Here is a 19818-nt window from a genome sequence, read left to right as displayed (position 1 = left end):
AGGGACCAGGCAGGCTCTCGTTTGCAGTTAGCATCACGCTCTATCGTATTACACTCACCTGCTTCACTCCTTTGTCCCTGTCTGACTCCGGACTGGTGTTGGGGCTTAAAGTTGTTAGCTCTACGTAGAGCTTCTCAAATATTTCCTCTGAGGGACCGCTAAAATTAGGGAGAATGAACCCTTTTCCCCAGGGCTTCTGGAACTCTCTAAAGGAGCCTGTTGGAAGCCAAAAATGTTGGCCAAAAAAAGTACCTATTTTATGTTGAAAAAGTGCAAATTTTGATTTATACTGCCCCATATATTTGTGCAGTTTTAGCATAACAATAATTTTACCTTCCTCTACCAAATCTTAAAAGTAATACGGACCCTCTGGAAGACGTACCGTGCGTATTCTGCAATTCCAATATTCCTCGCTACATCACCCAGAAGTAACCCAAGTTGGTCATCACAATGCTAAAGACATGAGGCAAAGACAGACATGGAGAGAAGTCAACAAGAGGAAAAGAATATCAAAGACAATGAGTCTGAGTGATAAGCTCTTTCTGGCCCCAAGTCACACCTCCTGACCTGGCCCAGTCCAGCTCCTGGGAAGTTTGTAGACATCCCTGATATCTCTGGACAGGTGTTAGAGTGGTGGCTCAGGGTGAAGAGCAAGTCTCAAAACAGGAGCCAGGCCAAGTAAGGGAGAGGTGAGGGGCCAGGAGCAGCCAACTATGGTCAGACAGGAAAGACTGCAGGAAAGACTGTCTAGGGGTCAGGATTGATGCTTGGGGCCAGGAAGCGGAGGGCTAAGAAAAGGGCTGGTCAGCATTTGCCCTTTCTTCCACTGAGCCCGTCTTTGTTTCACTTCCTCTTACCACTCATGCCTCAGAAAAATGAAGTAAAAGAGTTACCTTGACCTCTTTAGATGAAGGAATCTCCTTTCCAGAATAGCTGCATCTGCTGCCATAGCTGAGCAGAAGGAGGGTGAGTACCAGGGCGTCTTTCAAACCCATCCAAATGGGATTCCATCTGTTCTCTCCCCATGATGGGAAATACCCCAGATCCGTGTCCCTGACTTAGGTGAGTTTGTTCCCCCCATCATTTTTTTAAAACCTTTTTTAATTTTTTAAACGTTTATTTAAAAAAACTTTTTTTTAATGTTTTTTTATTTTTGAGACAGAGAGAGACAGAGCATGAGCAGGGAAGGGGCAGAGAGAGAGGGAGACACAGAATGTGAAGCAGGCTCCAGGCTCTGAGCTGTCAGCACAGAGCCTGAGGCGGGGCTCAAACTCACAAAGTGTGACTTCATGACCTGAGTTGAAGTCGGATGCTCAACCAACTGAGCCACCCAGGCGGCCCTGTCCCGCCCCCATCTGTTTTAGCAAGGCAAAGACAGGTCTAACTAATCTCCCTCCTATTCTAGTACTGTCGATGCTGCCCTGAATGTAACAAAGAATGGCAAAGACAGAATTTGGATATTTTTCTATTGACCATTATACACCAGGGGAAATGGAGTCACAGGTTGGGGAAGATTCAGAGAGAGGTAGGGTCCCAGTTTGGGGAAGCCCAGCTTAGAGCTGGGGATCCAGGGAGGAGGAGGTGTTTGAGAATGGAGAATAGTACCAGACTCGGAGGTCTTGGAGGCATAGTATCTCCCCGTGTTGGTCAGGCCTGGGTCTGAGGAATCCTTGGACCTTCAAAAGGTCTTAAAAGCCTTGGGCCTTACTTGGCCTTTCAGGTCCTGCAGTTAAAACTGGAGCTTTGTCTTTCCACTGAGTCCCATTATGGTGACCGGGGAAACATCCCTTCTCGTTAGGATACAAAATACCAAATTAAGTTCTGTTGGGGGTAAAGCAAAGATCTTTCTGAGGTGATACTAGGAAACTAGAACTTCTTATTTTTTGGCTTTCTGGTCCCAAATGACCTTGAGGAAATAGGCTCTGTAGGAGAAAATTCAATGGAGAGGGGGTCACCACTGGTCTGGCCAGATTAGCTAACTGAGCTATTCCTGTCTAGCTCATTCCTCCTCTCTTTCCTCCAGCCAGACATAATGATATGACGGGAGATGAAGACCTGCTCAACCAGCCCCTTCCTCTGTCAGAAACTTCTCGGTTGAACGGCTTCATTTGAGTCCTGGCTTGCAGATTGTGACCTTGAACTCTGCTGTAGGGGTTGTCACCTCCCTCGATAGTTGATAGAATTGCTGATGCTTCTACCGCTGGGGCTGAGGCAGTTTCTTGGAAAGGACTGGCTGGATGCCTGAGGTATCTTTAGCTTGCCCAGGCTGAAAATAGGTGGGGGAATTCTGAGGATGGAATGAGTTCAGCAACAGCTGGACACGCCCTGACCTTTGTTCTCAAAACCATTTGGACTCGTGCAGGTGGGTCAACACCAGCTTGAAAGATTCCTGGCGGCTCTCTAATCCGAATTCTCTCTCATGCATGAGGAACCTGAGGTTTGCAGGCTTGTCATGACTTTCCCAAGGGCACAAGGCTGTGGAGTGGTGAAATTCCATAAACTGTAACTCCATAAACACATGACCATAACCAGTGCTTTGCTCAGTTGAGTCGGCAGCCTATCCCCTGGACTTAGTTCTCAGCCAGCCTACGCCTGCAGGCCACCCTTCCTTGCTTTCAAAGTTCAAATGGCAATAAAAATGAATTGAGGGAAGTCATTGTCTTTTCCTCGCCAAACCATGGGTGCCCTGTCCCCCTGACAGCTGATCTTCCAATTCCCTTGGGTCTCCACCCCCATCTTCTAAACTACACATTGCATCCAGGTTTCCCATCCAGCCCTCCCTCAAACCACCTGAGTCCCTGTGAAGTTTGGAGACTCAACTCTTAAGCTTCCGGCCTAAGGTGGGAGGGGACCAGAAGCTAGGGATGGAACATAGGGTAGGGGAGGATAGGATTCTTGCCGGAGAACCCACTCTGCCTGGGGCCAGCACAGGCCTGGCTGTGTGGGGGGAGCCATGTGTTCAACATAAGCAGGCCCTGGCAGGCAGGCAGCACAGCGCTGAGCAAGCACTGTGTGGGCCCTCTCTAAATGTTTGCAATCGGAGCCTCAATCTCTAGCTTCTCAGGTGGTCCTGCAGAGAAAGAGCAGTCCTGACTGGTGACTAGACCTCAGGCTTCAGCCTCAGCCTGCCCGTATGGAAAGTAGGGGAGAGGTCAATGGAAACAGTCAAATTCTGCCTGGAACGGCTCTGGAATCTGGGGAAGCTGCTAGATCCCGTGTCTCTGGCTTTGTTCATTTGTTCAGCAAGGTCACCTGCCAGGAGTGGCAGGATGCCAGCTAGGAAAGAATCCAAGAATGGTCTGATCTTTCTGACTTTGTTTGTGAGGCAGTACAACTGAGCCCAGTGGTCACTCCAACCTTTGTCCTCCTTTCTCCTGGGAAATGGGAAAAAATGTATTGTACATAGAGGTGGGGGCAGGAGTGCGCTCCAATCCTCCTCTACTGTCTTTTGTCTAGACTCTTTCAGGGTCCTAAGCTGGCATTAGGCGGGATTTCAGGGCATGGCTGTGCCCCCAACATAGACACAGATATAGCTGATCAGGTAGGACTGGTATATGTGGTGGGGCGGCTGCAGGGGCAGGAGAGTAAAGGAGATTTTTCAGTGTCTTTTTTGTTTGTTTGTTGCTGATTTCTCCCCACCAACAATCACAGGCTAAAGTGTGACTATGGGAAACCCCAGTGACAGGTCCCCTGGCCCCTCCCCCACACATTCCACTCACCCAGCACCTTGGAGAGCTAGAAAAAGAAACACAACAATCACCACAAATTGCTCAATAACTGTGGAATGTTCTCTTTCAATTCCTGTTTCCTTTTCTGTTCTCTTGGCTGCCTCTACCTTAACACCTATTACGGCACCCCAGCCTGACTTTCAAGGTGGTTTCCCTCAATAGATTCACAGTTCCTGCTTAGTTTTTACAATGGGGGTAAGAAATGCCTTACATGAGATTGCCAGTCTCTATCACTTGATGCTGTATGGAATTCAGTCGGCCTGACTGGATATGGTTGGACAATTTCTTGAAGGCTTTCCCACATCCCCTCCTTATGACTTTCAAATGTTTAGTAGGGTCGCTATGACAGCATCCCAGCTATCTGTGCCTGCCTCCTTATTCAGTTCCTATTCTGGACACGCAGCTCGCCCGTGACTGTTGCATGGACCAACTGGCTGGAACCAATCAGCTCACTGAGGGCTTCCTAAGAAGCCAATCAGAGCCTAGGGAAGTGACCTCACCCCAGGGAGAGCCGAGTGGGTGAGGAAGCATCTCTCAGAGCTGAGCTGTGAGTGTCCCTAAGTCACTCCCCTCCACCCCACCCTCCTTACTTCCTGTAAAGCAATACCGCCTACCCCCTCCACCCCAAGAAGGGAGTGAGAAAGACTAACTACCTTCCACAAAGGAAGAACCAAAAGAGATACTGCAACTCAGCCACAAAGCAGCTTCAGGAAGTGGAGAATAGTGGCTCCGTCTGCACAGACACATCTTTCAAAGTGGGATCCCTCGGGTCTGGAAGAAGGTGTGTGCTGCGGAGGAATCAGCACCTCCTCCCCACTCCCTCCCTGCACCTGGCTTTCTCGACTCTCTCTCACAAAAATAGCTGTAATCTTTCCTTGTAAACAAGGACGAGATCAAGGTCAAGTGTGGGAAAGAGAGGGCCTGTGTCCCTGTTGAACACACGTGACAAGAGACGATCATGTCCTGTGGCCTGAGGACCAGAGGCTCAGAAGCCGGCTGGTCTTACAGGGCGTGGGCCGTTCTTCTCTACTACTCACTCCGCACAGCCTCATAGATGAGTTCTTGAATGTTCCTTGGCAGGGCTAGATTGGGAGTATGTGTCCCGCCACGGGAGTGGGACGGAAGGGGTAAAGGACAGGAAGGCTGCAATGCCAGTGTGTCACACTGGACTCTGACAGGCAAGGGAAAAATGCCCCCACTAGGCCATTCCCTTCTTTTCGCCAGGCTTCTCCCATCAGGCCTCACCCTGGACAGACAGACAGACAGACAGACAGCTAAAAACATTTTATTTAAAAATATAAAACTGGCCTTACTCCTCCTAACTGCATACACCCCCAATTATCTTCCACTACAAAAAAGTGCGGGGAGTGGCACGTGTACAGCTGTCTCAGCTCTAAAAGCCCAGTTCTTCTTTGACCCTTCCTTCTTTCGTACAATTAAGACATTGGTCCTTTGCCCTTTCCCCCCAAGCTATCAGAGGTGACACAAGGGTAGAAGGAGGGGAAGGGTGGAAAAGAGAACTATCTGTCATCATTCTCCATTCCTATCTCCAGGGCCAGTTTATCTGGACTCTAAGCAAATGATTCGCTTGTCCACAAAACCAAGTAATAGCGACAGTTACTTCTGTATCTTCAATCAAGAACGATGTGAAGGTGTGAGATATTGTTCAGGGTCCTTCTTCAGTATATAGCCTCATCCATATTGTCATCACTGTCACCCCCAAAGTCCTCTCCATTGTCAAAATATGACATGATGTAATCAGTTTCCTGAAACAGAACAAAAAGAAATCAAAGTAGGCACGTTTTCAGCATTCTCCTTCCTCCCAGTGTATCAGCAGCCGCCCCCCTCCTCCCACCCTTAAACCATTCCAGGCCTGGGAAGTCCCTTGGGGCTGCCACTTGCTCTTGAGAAGAGCCTGGGGGCACATGAAGTGGAGGGCGCTCTCCTCCGGGGGGACATCTCCTTTGGCTCTCCAACCCTCTGGAGGAGAACAACCCTGGTGGATGGAATTGAGACTCCCAGAGCTTATGAGAAAGAGAGGGGAACTGAGGGTGGAAGGAGAGCCCTCTCACCTCTTCATGTTCTTCTTCGTCGTACTCCTCTTCTTCTTCCTCTTCCTTCTCTTCTTCTTCTTCTTTCTCTTCATCTTCCTCTGAAGTCACTTCCTCCTCCTTCTTCTCCAGGGTCTGATGCAAAGATGAACAGAAGGAGAAACTCGGACTCAGCTCAGAGAAGGGAAAGAATGAGGCACAGATGGGCCAAAGGACAGGGAATGGGGCTGGGACCCAGGTGCTCTCTATGCACATTTCCTCCTCACCTCCAGTTTCTGTATTGTTTCTTCCTTATCTTCTGTGTTCTTGGGGGGCCTCTTGGGGATTAGGATGGTGGTCCCTGGTCAGGGAATCAAAAGGTGAATCATCTGAGAGCAAACTTCCTTGGTAGCGGTCCACCCCACCCTCTTGCAGAGACCATGTCACTCTGCTGCCCTCATGTGGCCACATGGCACCCAGCTACCATACTGGGTGGAATGGGCAGGAACTGGGACGGCAGGCAAGACCACCAACAGCCTTGGCCCTCCAGCTGATGAAGGAAATCTCTCTTCTGCCTCCTTTTCCCAGATATACTCACGTTCCTTTTGTAGCTTCCGCACTCGGATCTTTAACTCACGGGGTAAACGTCGCCAATCTGGGAACAGTGGGAACATAAAAGTCAGTAAGACCCTGCCTGGGGTCTCCTGTGAATAACCAGTTTTAAAGGAGAAGTAAGAGTCAGGATAATGGTGAGGAAGGAAGGGATTGGGTCAAAGTTACTTGGAACAAAACTGTGGCTTGGGTGCCTCCAGGGAAACGGGGGCTATTTGATAGGTTTCAAGGTAGAGTCTGAGAGTGTTTGGGAGGACATCTAGGGCTCCAGTGTGTAAATACTGTATAGAGGGGAGGAGGGGACAGAGAAAGGTGGATGGGCTGGTGGCTTATGGCATCTCAAGGATTTTAAGAAAGGGCAGGCAACGAAAGGGCCCATCACCTACCAGGGTTCCAATCGATGGCATTGTCAATCGGCCCTGACATCTGATATTTGTCTGAGTAACGCTCCACATCTGAGGGGTCAGAGGCCAAGGGTCAAAGTTTTATCCTTTCAGAGCCCTAGAACAGGGTTGTTTCTGAGGACCCAGCCCTCTCAATACTCAGGCACTGTCTGTTCCCCAAGCTCAGAGCCCAGGGGATCAGCTTTAACAAGGACCTTCAACACTCATCTATGTTGTCCCTTTGCCACCCCAAATTACAATGTTTTGTTATCTCCCTTAACCCAAAGGCATGGCTATATTGAGAGGTAGTGTGATATGGTGGAAGTACACTAGAGAGCAAGAGACTAGGGTTTCAGTCTTCCCTTTACTCCTTGTTAATGGGGCTACCAGGCAGGCCTTTCATGCCTCTGAGCTTCAGCTCCTAAGGCTTTAATCAGAAAGCACTGTTTGTCAATATACTCCAACACTGCACTTCCACACCTGTTGGTAAATATCCAGTATCCCAAGCCTCCCAGTGACTCCCCTTCTCCAGTCCCTCCTGGTCTCCCTGACCTCTTTGTAATCCTGTTAAGCTTAGGAGGGCTTCTCAGAGACCTGTGTGTGAGACTCAGAACAAACCACGGATAATGCATTTCAAATGCAGGGGTAATTGTTATGATCTCCCCAGTTAGACAGCGAGCTTCCTGTGCTGCTTCTGGGCTCTCTGGCCCGCAGAGTGCTGTGTACAGGGCACTGCTCATGAAAGGCACTCAGAACACGATGCTAGCATTCCAACTGACCTCTCTTGGGGACAGCTGGCCGGATGAAGTAGGGGAGCTGCCTCATGGCCCCTCGTAGCTCCTGCTTCAGTGCCAGAACATACTCCCCTTCCTCTCCTGAGGGCAGAGGCACTGGACGGAACTCCAAGGGCTAAGGAAGCAGGGGCAGTGGTCAGTTCAGGGAAAAAACACTAGAGAACAAATCTAGAAGGGTCTCTCTCCCCCCTAGTTCAATCCAATGCTCCCACTGAACAGAGGGCCAAGAAAAATGTGGGGAACAATACAGTATTTTGAAAGCTGGGGAGCTGAGAGTATGAGAAACTACCTTGCCTGGGAAACATCCCATGTGAGTTGGAAGCATAGAGACAGAAAGGGGCAAGATGAGTTTTATGATGGCCCACAAGGAATCCTGGATTATATATAGTCAGCCAGGGGCACACGGGAGTCTCAGGAAGGGGGGCAGATACTCACAGGGAAGAGTGGAGAAGGCTGCAGGGTGGGTGGGGGAAGAGCATCCCCCTTCCCAATGCCCACAGCCTCCATGTTGAAGGTCAGCTGGCCCCGGCCACGACCCCGGCCCCCACCCCGACTGGCCATGGTGGAGGGGGCCTGGGTATTCAGAGATCCAGTGAGAAAAACCTGATAAAGACAAAAACAAAGAGAAAAGTATGGTAGAATGATAGGAAGCCAGGGAGGTGCAAGACACTCAGTCTTTTCCCCTAGGGCCCCCAAAAACCAGTGTAATTCAACAAATGTTAATAGGAAAGGCATTGTACCAGGCAGCGTATTTCTGGAAATACAGACACGGATGAGACATAGTCCCAACAGGACAGATAACTGCAAAGTAGTGTAACTCCAGCACAAAAGGGAAAGTGATTAGACCTCTGGATAAAACTTCCCTCCATCCCTAAGGTAATTTGATATTTGTCACCGTCTGCATATCGCCATCCAATCTTTGAATTCTTTCTCTCCCTGGCTTTCCACACCCAACCAGGCCCCAATTCAATCCAATGCAGTGAATTTCAGCAAAACATGTATTAAGCATCTACTGTGGGGGATAAGGATAAGTCATCAGTCTCACGGTCAGTGGTGGGAGGTGGTGGTGGGGAGAGCCATTACAATCAATTTATTTTTTTGTAATACCACTTAGGAGCACTTAGAATCTTAGAGTTGGAAGGACCAGTAGAGGTATCTAGTCCAAAAGCCCTCCCAACCCAGTACTCCACTTTGTAAGTTGTTAATCATTTCACTTCCAGTGGCATTTTCTTTCTTTCTTTTTTTTTAATGTTTATTTATTTTTGAAAGCAAGACACAGAGTGCAAGTGGGGGAGGGACAGAGAGAGAGGGAGACACAGAATCTGAAGCAGGCTCCAGGTTCTGAGCCTGATGCGGGGCTCAAACTCACAAACCGGGAGATCATGACACCCGAACCGAAGTCGGATGCTTAACTGACTGAGCCACCCAGGCACCCACAGTGGCATTTTCTTAAAGAGAGGGTGTCTGTTCTCCCCCAAGGCAGCCCACCCCACAGTGATAAACTCTGATGAATCGAAAGTTCCTTCTGTTACTAGAAGTAGCAGAACTCTGCCTGTTGTCATCAATCTTAAGGGACCAGTCAGAGGCAGGTAGGATGGGGGGTAAAGTTACCAAATGAAAATGAAACTTGTAAGAAATGATATCGCAGTGACAAAGAGCACACCGAGCACCCAGATCTTGGTTTCTAAGACCATTTTCCAACAAAAAAAGACCCAGGGCTTCTTGGAGAAATGGCTGATTCTAAGGGCTGGGGCAGGAAATACCCAAGGCGAGCCTGAAGCATCTTCTAGTGCCAGAAAGTAAAGAAGCACTCGAAACAACAACATACAGACATTGGCAGGCTATGTCAAAGGAGCATAAGAGTCTACTGGAAGAGATCCCAATGGCCAAAGAAGAATTTGAGCAATAAAGTAGTATTAAGTTATAACCCCAAAGTATAAAATAAATATCATGAGTCCATACTGATAGAAAGAAATGATTAAATAAGTTAATACATGGGGGAGAAAAGACAAACCTCTTGTGTAGAATTCCAAATAAATTATGTAGATTCCACCCTGAAGAGGGGGAGTAGAACTTCCCACTCCTTAAGGGTGGACTATATATAGGGAATTTTGTCCAATTCGGCTTTGGAAAGGTGGAGAGCAGTATAACTCTACAGTGGATAAAGTGGACAAACACTACTTCAGTCAGGTGACCAAGTTCAACATCAACAATATTAAATTACACTGCTAGTATGTGCCCTTAATATGATGGGATAGGGGAGAAATCTAGGGGGACTGGGATAATGAGGGGAGGCTTGATGAATCACAAGATCTCAAGTTAGGAAGAGCCCTCAGAAATCATGTATTCATTCATTCAACAAATTTTTATTGAGCATTTACTATATGCCAGACACAATGCTGGACAATGGGGATCATAGTGAATCTTCTACTCTAGACATGTATCCTTCCTCTGATAAACCATATTTAGTAAATTGTTATCTAGTTTCTATTTAAACATCTTTAGTAAGAGGAATCCCTGGCTCACTTTGCAAGTCTTCAATTAATAATATTTGTTCTTCAATTAATATCCAAAAAACACTCTAAACAAGAAATATATAGTTCAACAAAATGCACTCAACAAAAGATTAGCTGGTGAAAAAAAGATTTAGAAATGTGTATAAAGAAATCTATTTTGTCAAACACACACATACATACTTCATGTATGATGAAAAAAAAGTTGTTTTTGAAGGTTATACACTCAAAATTAATATTGGTTAATTTGAGGTGATGGGTGTTTGCTTTTTGAGGGGTTATGTGTATCTTAATGTTTGTTTTCTATACTGAAAGGTATTTCTTTTGTAATAAGAGAAAAATAATCATTAAAAATTTTTTAAATATACCAACAGAGTAGTAGGTGAGATTAACAATATGTAGCAGGAAGGAGAGGGTGAAAAAATGTGTGTCTGAGGAATTTGGAAAGTTTTAGGTCCAACAGAAAATGTGAGGAAAAAATAAGAAGTAGCTAATAGGTTAAATTGTGATCTGATTGAAAGGACTTATTAGGAGAGAAAGGATGTCTCATGGACACTAGAGAAGAAGTAAGAATTTGTAAGCATGTCTTTAGGCCCTTTCAGGGGAAAGGACACTAACCAGCTGGTTTAGGTATAATTCCACTTGACAGACCCAGTTCTGGCAGTGGGGACGGGAGCTGTTTTGATTGCAAAGCAGTAAGGAGTCAAGAAAAAGCTGTGAGCTTTGAGGTTAGACACATTGAATTCCATTTCCACATATAACCAAGTGGCCTCCAAGGATGTGGGGTAAAAAAAAAAGAGAGAGAGAGAGAAAAAAAAAAAGAAAAACCTTTATTTAATTGAGGCAATAAACTGGTGGTTGGTTGGGAAACTGAACCATCCATCTCAACCCCCTCAGGTCAGGAATCTACCATGAGTTTCTTCTCTTTAAGATTGTGACTGAATCGGGGCGCCTGGGTGGCGCAGTCGGTTAAGCGTCCGACTTCAGCCAGGTCACGATCTCCCGGTCCGGGAGTTCGAGCCCCGCGTCAGGCTCTGGGCTGATGGCTCTGGGCTGATGGCTCTGGGCTGATGGCTCTGGGCTGATGGCTCTGGGCTGATGGCTCGGAGCCTGGCTCAGAGCCTGGAGCCTGTTTCCGATTCTGTGTCTCCCTCTCTCTCTGCCCCTCCCCCATTCATGCTCTGTCTCTCTCTGTCCCAAAAATAAATAAACGTTGAAAAAAAAATTAAAAAAAAAAGATTGTGATTGAATCTAAATTCTTGAGGATATTTAGGGTCTTCCATAATCTGGTCCCAAATTGCTTTTTCTTATCGTCAACCCTCCCTAGAGTTCACCTGTGCACTCTCCTTCCCCCAAACAACAACATCTCATATACATGACACTCATTCCCATTTATGCCTAACTGTATTGTGGTAGAAGTTACTAAGAAGCAGATTTCAACAAAATACAGAAAAACCATGACATCAAATTTAAGAAAGGCAGTACGTGTAGTGGTTAAGAACATGGATTTGAATTCTAGTTCTGCCATTTCCTAGTTATACAACCTACAGCAATTTATTTAATATCTCTAAACCTGTTTCCTCATCTGTAAAATGGGAATAATAATAATAATAATACCATCTTAATTCATTCAAAAAATATCTACTGAGTGCTTGTTATACGCCAAGCACTGTTCCAAGTGCTAGGGACATAGCAGTGAGCAAAACAAACAAAAACTGCTATACCAATGGAGTTTAAATTGGTGGAGTTGTCAGTATACAAATATTTCAAGCCATGAGACTGGGTGGGATCCCTAAAGGAGTGGATGTGAGCAGAGAAAAGAAGAGATCCAGAGATTGAGGCCTAGGGCACTCTAATATTTGGGGTTTCCCATATTTCTGATAAATAAAACAAGGAGTTAATACTCTTGTTATATAAGAACTCATGGACATGCAAATGAAAAAAATCATACCAATAGAATAAATGTGCAAAGGACATGAATAGGCAATTGATAAAATAATGATCGACAAAACCATTCTTCACCTACCAAATTGACAAACACTTAAAGAATAATCAGGTTGCCACAGTTTTTTTGAGATGGGACACTCTCATACCTCATTGGAAGGATTGTCTTTATACACAGTATTTCAGGGGAGCAACAGCCTTTTAAATGTTCATATCCTTAATCCAGTAATCCTACTTTAAAAAATGTACCCTTAAAGATGTCATCATATATATAGTCAGACATGTAAACATGTCTGGTCATCAAAGAGCTATCCATGGTAGCAAAACTTCTGAAATAACCTAAATGGCTCAACAAAAAAAAATGAATGGTTAAAAAAAAAAAATCAAATATCCATTTTAGGCTATCATGTAGAAAGAAAAATGACTTCAAATAATACTTAAAGGCAAAAAAAATGTTCACTATGTACAGTGGAGGGAAACGGGATAAAAATTATATTTGTGGTATAGCCTGATTTATGTAACACACACATGTATACGTGCAGAAACGAAATTGATAGGGGCGCCTGGGTGGCGCAGTCGGTTAAGCGTCCGACTTCAGCCAGGTCACGATCTCGCGGTCTGAGAGTTCGAGCCCCGCGTCGGGCTCTGGGCTGATGGCTCGGAGCCTGGAGCCTGTTTCCAATTCTGTGTCTCCCTCTCTCTCTGCCCCTCCCCCGTTCATGCTCTGTCTCTCTCTGTCCCAAAAATAAATAAACGTTGAAAAAAAAATTTAAAAAAAAAGAAATTGATAATAATAATAATAATAATAATATAATAATAACGGTTATCCCTAGATCATGGTCATGAAATAATAGACATTTTAATCTACACCTTTATGTGTTTCCAATTTTTTTAGAATAAATGTATATTACTTTTTAAATCAGAAACCAAAGGGAAGGTACCTGGGTGGCTCAGTCAGTTAAGGGACTGACTTTGGCTCAGGTCATGATCTCACAGTCCGTGAGTTTGAGCCCCATGTCAGGCTCTGTGCTGACAGGTCAGAGCCTGGAGCCTGCTTCAGATTCTGTGTCTCCTGCTCTCTCTGTCCCTCTCTGCTCGTACTCTGTCTTTCTCTCTGTCTCTCTCAAAAATAAGTAAACATTAAAAAAAAAGAAAGAAAGAAACCAAAGGGGATGGTTTTTCTTTATTTTTAAGAATGCTACCACCAGGACAGTGCTCCTTCTTTTACAATGGAGGTGAGGAAGGCATTTCGTTGAGCTACATATTTGTTTAGAATATTTGTTGGATATTAACTGAAGAACAAATATCCAAAAATGGGATGACCTGCAAAGTGAGCTAGGGAGTCTTCTTACGAGTGATGTTTAAGTAGAAGATGGGTAACAATTTACTAAATATGGTTTATCAGAGGAAGGACGCATGTCTAAAGTAGAGGATTCACTATGATCCCCATTGTCTAGCATTGTGTCTGGCATATAGTAGATGCTCAATAAATATTTTTTGAATGAATGAATGAATGGATAGATGGATGAATACATGATTTCTGAGGGCTCTTCCAAACTTGAGACCTGGTGATTCATCAAGCCTCCCTTCACCATCCCAGTCCTCCTAGCTTTCTCCTTTCTCTGGACTGTGGGAGCAATTGCATTACAAACCACTAATTTAAGAGATCTTAATTAGATACTGTATTGTATTTTATTTCATCTTTTATTAATTGTTCCCTAATTATGCTAGGAGTTTAAAGTCGGCCTTCTCAATCACTTCCATTCAAGTAACCTTTATTGGGCACTTTGTATTGAGTACAAGAACCTGCCTACAAAACCTTATATTCTCAGAAGAACAGAGAATATTAGAGACCACACACTAAGTGCTCTAATAGAGGTACGCATAAAACGTTACCTTCAGACTGGGGAACAATTAATTACGAAGGAAAAAAAAAAAAAAAGGAAGAAGAGGTGGTCCAAGAAAGCTACAGGTAGGAGACAATATTTCAGCTGATTCTTAATAGATAACAGGAGTTTGTCAGACTCTTAGACAAGGGAATAATGATAAAATATTCGGGGGAAGCTGATGCCGTAACAAAAAGTCAGAGATACAAGAGTGAATCTTTCTCACTTTGTGCTTTAATCTGTCTCCCCTATGCACGAAAGAAAACTGCAGTTCTCTGTATAATCGGTACAGCAATGGGAGCCCTGAAGAGAAAGGGAAAGAAGAGTAGGAAACCAGAGGGGGCTGATCCAACAGGCTGCCCGAATGCGTTGTCTATCTATCTCGCAGCGTGGCCCTGGCGAACTAGTTCGGGAGGTGTGGGACAGAACCAGGTCAGCGCTACCGGGACGGAGCCTTACCTGCTGCCCCTCCCCCACGCGGAGCCCACGTCGCAGCCAACTTGAAATTTGCAGGTCTTCCTCTAGCTTCTGGCGCCCTAGCTCCGCCTCCCAGGGCTTCCCATTGGTCAATTCTCCCGGCCAATCTAGGAGAAGACCAGGAGGGAGATCCGCCCACTTGAAGCCGAGGAGAAGGAAGGAGGGGGAGAGTCAGCCAGAACCCAGGCTTGGGAAGCCCGCCGTGGCGCGGAGAGAGGGTTGCAGAATCAACCAGGGCTTGATTATTTCCGACCTCATCTCAGATGGCGGAGCTCCTGGCTAGCGAGAGTTCACGCTTAGAACTCACCGAGGGACACTGTTGAGAAAGCTCCCACAGAGAAATGAAAGGGTTGTTCCTTAGGGATCGCTCTTTTTGTGACTGGGGCTTCACAGCTCGGCCTCCCCTCCATCACTCCTGCCTTCTCTCCAGTCCTACAGGGCTTCCCTCCAGCACCACCACTGAATACTTATTTTCTATTATTTTTTTCCCCCTGTGGGTTGCTGCCATGTCTGTGAGAAGATGAGCGGAAAGTTTGGGGAAGGAAGGATTAGGAATTAGAGAACCAGAGTTGGGGAGGCAGGGAAGGAGCCCAGTGTTTCCTACATTTTCTATTGCCTTCCAGCTCCTCCTAGCCCTTGCTGAAGGGGGGCATGGTTGGTGGGAGGGAGGCGGAGAGGAGCCCTATTTTCATTCACATACACACACACACACACACACACACACACACACACACAGGGAAGGAATTCAGAGTGGACATAAAATCTAGGAGTTAGTCAAGAAGACTATCCCAGATGTCAGAGAAAATGGGCCTGGGAGTGAAGCCTCTTGACTTGGGAGGCTGTAGATCCAGTGGGAAGTGCCCCGTCTTTGGAATAGGACAGAAACAGAGCTGTGAGGTTTTGAAGAACTTGCTTAACTTAGGTATCAGTTTCTTCACCTATAACAAGGAGATAAAAAGGAGATTCCTACCTTATAGCATTGTTGTGAAGATTGGAAATAATGTATGTGAAGTACCTGGCACATAGTTGGCGTCCCGTAAATGGTGGCTAATAAAAATGGGTAGCTTCCCAGCAATATTTCTCTTCCTCCTTCTCCAGGAACATTATTTTTAGTATCTTGTGTCTGGTGGCCGCCAGTATGAATGATCTCAGGTGAGTTTTCCAAGTCCTTGGGATTTTTTTCCCCTCATCTTCCACTTCCCTGATGCCTTCCAGCTGGACACAAACTCATTCCTAAAATATGCAGATGGAAGCTATGGTAACCATGGAGACAGGGCAGGTGGCAAGGAGAGGCAGAGACAGACAGCAGAGAGAGACGGGTTACAATTGTGACAGATAGGCAGAGAGAAGACATCAGGAGCCATTGGACAGAGACCTTCAGGCAAGATGGAAAAATAATGACAGTCTAAGAAAGATTGATTGTAAAGAGATGCAGTGAGAAAGGATGTGTTACAAGGGTCGCTCTTCTCTCTTCCCCTTTTCTCTTTCCCTCTCCCCCTCCAAGAATGTGGGGAGGAAGGCATCTGGGAATGCCCCCTAGTGTACCTAAAAATGACCCCGTATATTCATCCACTCTCCTCCCACTTATCTGAGGTCTGTACCAGGGAACTGAGGTTCAAGTTTATCTGTGCTGTGTGTTCCGTTTAGGAGGAGGTGGAGTGAGGATGTACCGCTGTCTGGCTCCAGCTCCCCCTCACATGTAAACTACAAGGAGGCAACCAGATCTCTTGCTTCTCTCTGTGCAGTATGGACTCCGGCTGTGGATTCCAATCGCCTCTCTCCACCTCTCTGCACAATGTGCCATGTCCTGTGGGTAGCAGGTCAGATCGGGCGTACAGGCGCGCATAAACACATCAAACGCGGAAAATGGGGCTCTGCTCAAGGAAGAATTGGGATGGTCCCAGTCTGGATCGCGGAGGAGTCTCCTGAGGAACATTTAGGTTTGTTGGGGCTGAGGGGAGGTCGGCTCAGCAAGAGAAGTCAGGATTGGAGCCTCTAGGTTTTGAGGATTTTTGTGTGCATGGGTGGGGGAACGGTTTGGTGCCCGACGCCCCCACCCGCAGAGACCAGGCTATAAATAGCAAGGCAGAGCTCCGCCCCCCCCCCCCCCCCCCAGCTTCTCTCCTCCCGAGCCGGCGCCGTGCCCGGGGCGCACCGGGAGGAGGGACCAGGATCCGGTGCCGGGGCGCAGATACTGACACCAAGGGAATCCAGGTGCCCCTCCCCACGCCATGTGGGCCCCCGGGAACCCGGTTCCGCCACCCCGGCTGCCCCAGGGCCCTGGCCTCAGTCCTGGCCTCTTGGAGATCCTGCGGACATTCAGGTATCTATTTGGGCTCACAGCCTGGGAGGGAAAGAGCAAGGAGTGATGGGGAACATAGCAGGGGCAAAAGAAACCCCCAATTCTCCCCCCACCCGTTTTAGGTCCCAAATGCAAGCTGCTTCCCTCCCCCCACTCAATTTTTGGGGCTGTGGCAACCTAAAAGAGGTTAGGAATGGGAATTATGTGTGTGAATGTATGGGTGCATGTGTGTGGGTGGGCGGCGTTCAGCATCCTAGGAAGGGGTATTCCAAGTGCGGATAAGAAAAGGGGGATGCTGGAAAGGTCTGATAAGCCGTGGGGTGAGGGTGGGGGTGCGGTATCCCTGCGCGTGCACGTACGCATTTGCACGCGCGCTCGTCCTTCAATGCGGGTGCACCCTTCCCACCTCCTCAGGCATGCGCTGGGGGGAGGGGGCGGCTCAAAGGCATGAGTTAGAGGAAGGACTGTGTGCCGTGCCGTAGAGATCTCCCCACGCCGTATCTTTCCACCGGTGCCTCAGTTTCCCTGCCTGAATCCGTTAATAAGATCTCTCTTTCTCGCAGGGATTGGCTTCGCCACTGAGCCCTCAGGCTTCCGCCAGCCACCACCCCCACGCCCCTAGACACCCTCGGCGGGCCCCCGTCCCGGCTTCATTGGTGCTTTCGCCCCAGCCGCAGCTATGCTGCACACCGAGGGCCACGCTCTTCTTCGGGCCGTGGGTCAGGGTAAGCTACGCTTGGCCCGTTTGCTTCTGGAGGGAGGCGCCTACGTGAATGAGGGTGATGCCCAGGGTGAGACTGCGCTAATGGCGGCCTGTCGGGCCCGTTACGACGACCCCCAGAACAAGGCACGCATGGTACGCTACCTCCTGGAGCAAGGCGCTGACCCCAACATCGCAGACCGCCTGGGGCGCACCGCGCTCATGCACGCTTGCGCCGGGGGTGGGGGCGCCGCCGTGGCTTCGCTGCTCCTTGCCCACGGTGCAGACCCCTCAGTGCGAGATCACGCGGGCGCCTCGGCGCTTGTCCACGCCCTGGACCGCGGGGACCGTGAGACCCTTGCCACGCTGCTGGACGCCTGTAAGGCCAAGGGCACGGAGGTCATCATCATCACCACCGACACCTCTCCCTCGGGAACCAAGAAGACACGGCAGTATCTCAATTCCCCACCGTCCCCGGGGGTGGAGGACCCGGCTCCCGCTCCTCCTAGCCCGGGGGTCTGCACTTCGCCTTCGGAAATCCAACTGCAGGCTGCAGGAGGAGGAGGAGGAGGTGGAGGAGGAGGAGGAGGAGGAGGAGGAGGAGGAGGACGGGGGTTGCTGTCCCCTCGCGCTCAGGAAGAAGAGGAGAAGCGGGACGTATTCGAATTCCCTCTTCCTAAACCCCTCGATGACCCCTCCCCTTCTGAGCCGCTCCCCAAACCACCCCGTCACCCTCCAAAACCACTCAAAAGGCTCAACTCCGAGCCCTGGGGCCTAGTGGCCCCTCCTCAACCTGTCCCGCCCGCGGAAGGGAGGCCGGGGATCGAGCGCCTGACCGCCGAATTCAACGGCCTGACCCTGACCGGTCGACCCCGTCTTTCCAGACGTCACAGCACTGAAGGCCCGGAGGACCCGCCTCCGTGGGCGGAGAAAGTGACGGGTGGGGGTCCTCTCTCTCGCCGAAACACTGCGCCAGAAGCTCAGGAGTCCGGTCCCCCTGCGGGGCTGAGGCAGAAACTGAGCCGCATGGAGCCGGTGGAGCTCGATACTCCCGGGAATATTTGCCCCGACTCGCCGGAGTGCAGCCGCTTGTCCCTGGAGCGCCGCCGATACAGCGCCTCCCCGCTGACCCTCCCTCCAGCCGGCTCGGCGCCCTCGCCGCGCCAGTCCCAGGAGAGTCTGCCTGGGGCCGTCTCTCCCCTGAGCGGCCGGAGGCGGAGTCCCGGGCTGCTGGAGCGGAGGGGCTCGGGGACGTTGCTCCTGGACCACATCGCGCAAACGCGGCCTGGTTTCCTGCCTCCGCTCAACGTCAGCCCCCACCCTCCCATCCCCGACATTCGCCCCCAACCCGGAGGTCGGGCGCCTTCGCTGCCCGCCCCTCCCCAGGCGGGGGCGCCAGGCTCTCCTAGGACCAAGCGCAAGTTGGTGAGGCGCCACTCGATGCAGACTGAGCAGATCCGCCTGCTAGGGGGCTTCCAGAGTCTAGGCGGGCCAGGGGAGCCAGGGCGCTGAGACGAGTGAGAGGAGTCAAGGAGGGTGGGGATCAGGACCTTGATGGGACAGGTGGGAGAACCAGCTCACACACACACCACGGACATGGGGGTCTCTTGCATGTGCTCACGGGCACGGTGCACGCACACATGGGTAAGAAAGTGTCCACAAGCACAGTACTCTTATTCACAGAGAAGGGTAAGTACTCTATTTACTGGGCATATAGACACATGCATTCATGTGCTGGTCACTTCACATGCATATGGGAATTACTTGTGTACCCATCCATAGGAATGGCACACACAGGGCCACTTGTGCTAGGGCCCCAAGTGGGTCCCAAACTCACCTGCATTTGTTCAGAAGCAGTAGGGAACCCCTACTTATGGGTAGTATCCAATCTGTTTGCCCTCCTGCAGAAGCAGTCCCCTGCTTTCCATGTATGCCCTGCAACACAGCTCGTTCATGACTTTGCACACTCTGCCCTCTTCCTGAATATCCCACTCCCTTGTGTAGGTCTTGCTTCTCTCTCCAGGCCTGGCTCCTTTCACACCCTGCTTCCAGCCCTAACCACTTTTCAGGATATCTTCTTCACTTTCCTTAGGGGTTTCCTGCAGCAATCCCCAGCCTCAGTTCTGCTGCTGCCCTTCTTGCTCTCAGCTTTACTTCTCAACTTCCTGCCTTTTATTCCCATCTAGCTCCCCTAACCAATCAACAGGTTGTCTCATTTTCCCAGGGAGTGGGTCATGGGCTCTACGATGCAATCTGTCCGTCTGAGCTTATGAACACCCCCACAGGTAGAAGTGGGGAGTAGCCCTAAATCACTCCTCTCTCCACTTGACATATCAAATAAATGTGTTCAGAAGTCTCTGTTTTGTCACTTCTGCCTGAGGGTGTGGGATGTGGGGAATGAGGAACAGGGATGGAGGGTGATGCTAAGCATATCTATAATGATCTAGGG

The 19818-nt window shown here is 48.8% G+C and overlaps 2 protein-coding genes and 1 long non-coding RNA gene across 5 annotated transcripts; 1 reads left to right on the top strand and 2 right to left on the bottom strand.

Annotated features, from left to right (window-relative positions):
• Positions 1-4997: 4997 nt before the first annotated feature.
• Positions 4998-14512, bottom strand: POLR3GL (RNA polymerase III subunit GL). Of its 2 annotated transcripts, XM_043576071.1 has the most exons (8): positions 14350-14512; positions 7983-8150; positions 7533-7662; positions 6757-6825; positions 6357-6413; positions 6046-6119; positions 5801-5914; positions 4998-5494 (listed from the first exon to the last, which is right to left on the bottom strand). In XM_043576071.1, the coding sequence occupies exons 2-8, from the start codon at positions 8106-8108 to the stop codon at positions 5408-5410; spliced, it is 657 nt and encodes a 218-aa protein (XP_043432006.1). In that variant the 5' UTR covers positions 8109-8150; positions 14350-14512; the 3' UTR covers positions 4998-5407. The 2 variants fall into 2 exon arrangements, with proteins under 2 accessions (XP_043432006.1, XP_043432007.1); XM_043576072.1 differs by lacking the exon at positions 6757-6825.
• Positions 14513-16180: 1668 nt separating this feature from the next.
• LOC122481071 lies at positions 16181-18335 on the bottom strand. The gene is made up of 3 exons (XR_006296743.1): positions 18233-18335; positions 17535-17746; positions 16181-16292 (listed from the first exon to the last, which is right to left on the bottom strand). It is a non-coding gene; the product is annotated as an uncharacterized LOC122481071 (long non-coding RNA).
• On the top strand, positions 16292-19725 carry ANKRD34A (ankyrin repeat domain 34A). 2 transcript variants are annotated; one of them, XM_043576066.1, is made up of 3 exons: positions 16292-16690; positions 16792-16855; positions 17233-19725. In XM_043576066.1, the coding sequence occupies exon 3, from the start codon at positions 17349-17351 to the stop codon at positions 18879-18881; it is 1533 nt and encodes a 510-aa protein (XP_043432001.1). In that variant the 5' UTR covers positions 16292-16690; positions 16792-16855; positions 17233-17348; the 3' UTR covers positions 18882-19725. The 2 variants fall into 2 exon arrangements, with proteins under 2 accessions (XP_043432001.1, XP_043432000.1); XM_043576065.1 differs by lacking the exon at positions 16792-16855.
• Positions 19726-19818: the final 93 nt, after the last annotated feature.

Source organism: Prionailurus bengalensis, chromosome C1, assembly GCF_016509475.1.
Source record: "Prionailurus bengalensis isolate Pbe53 chromosome C1, Fcat_Pben_1.1_paternal_pri, whole genome shotgun sequence".
Taxonomy (NCBI): domain Eukaryota; kingdom Metazoa; phylum Chordata; class Mammalia; order Carnivora; family Felidae; genus Prionailurus; species Prionailurus bengalensis.
This window is presented reverse-complemented; position numbering and strand designations above follow the sequence as displayed.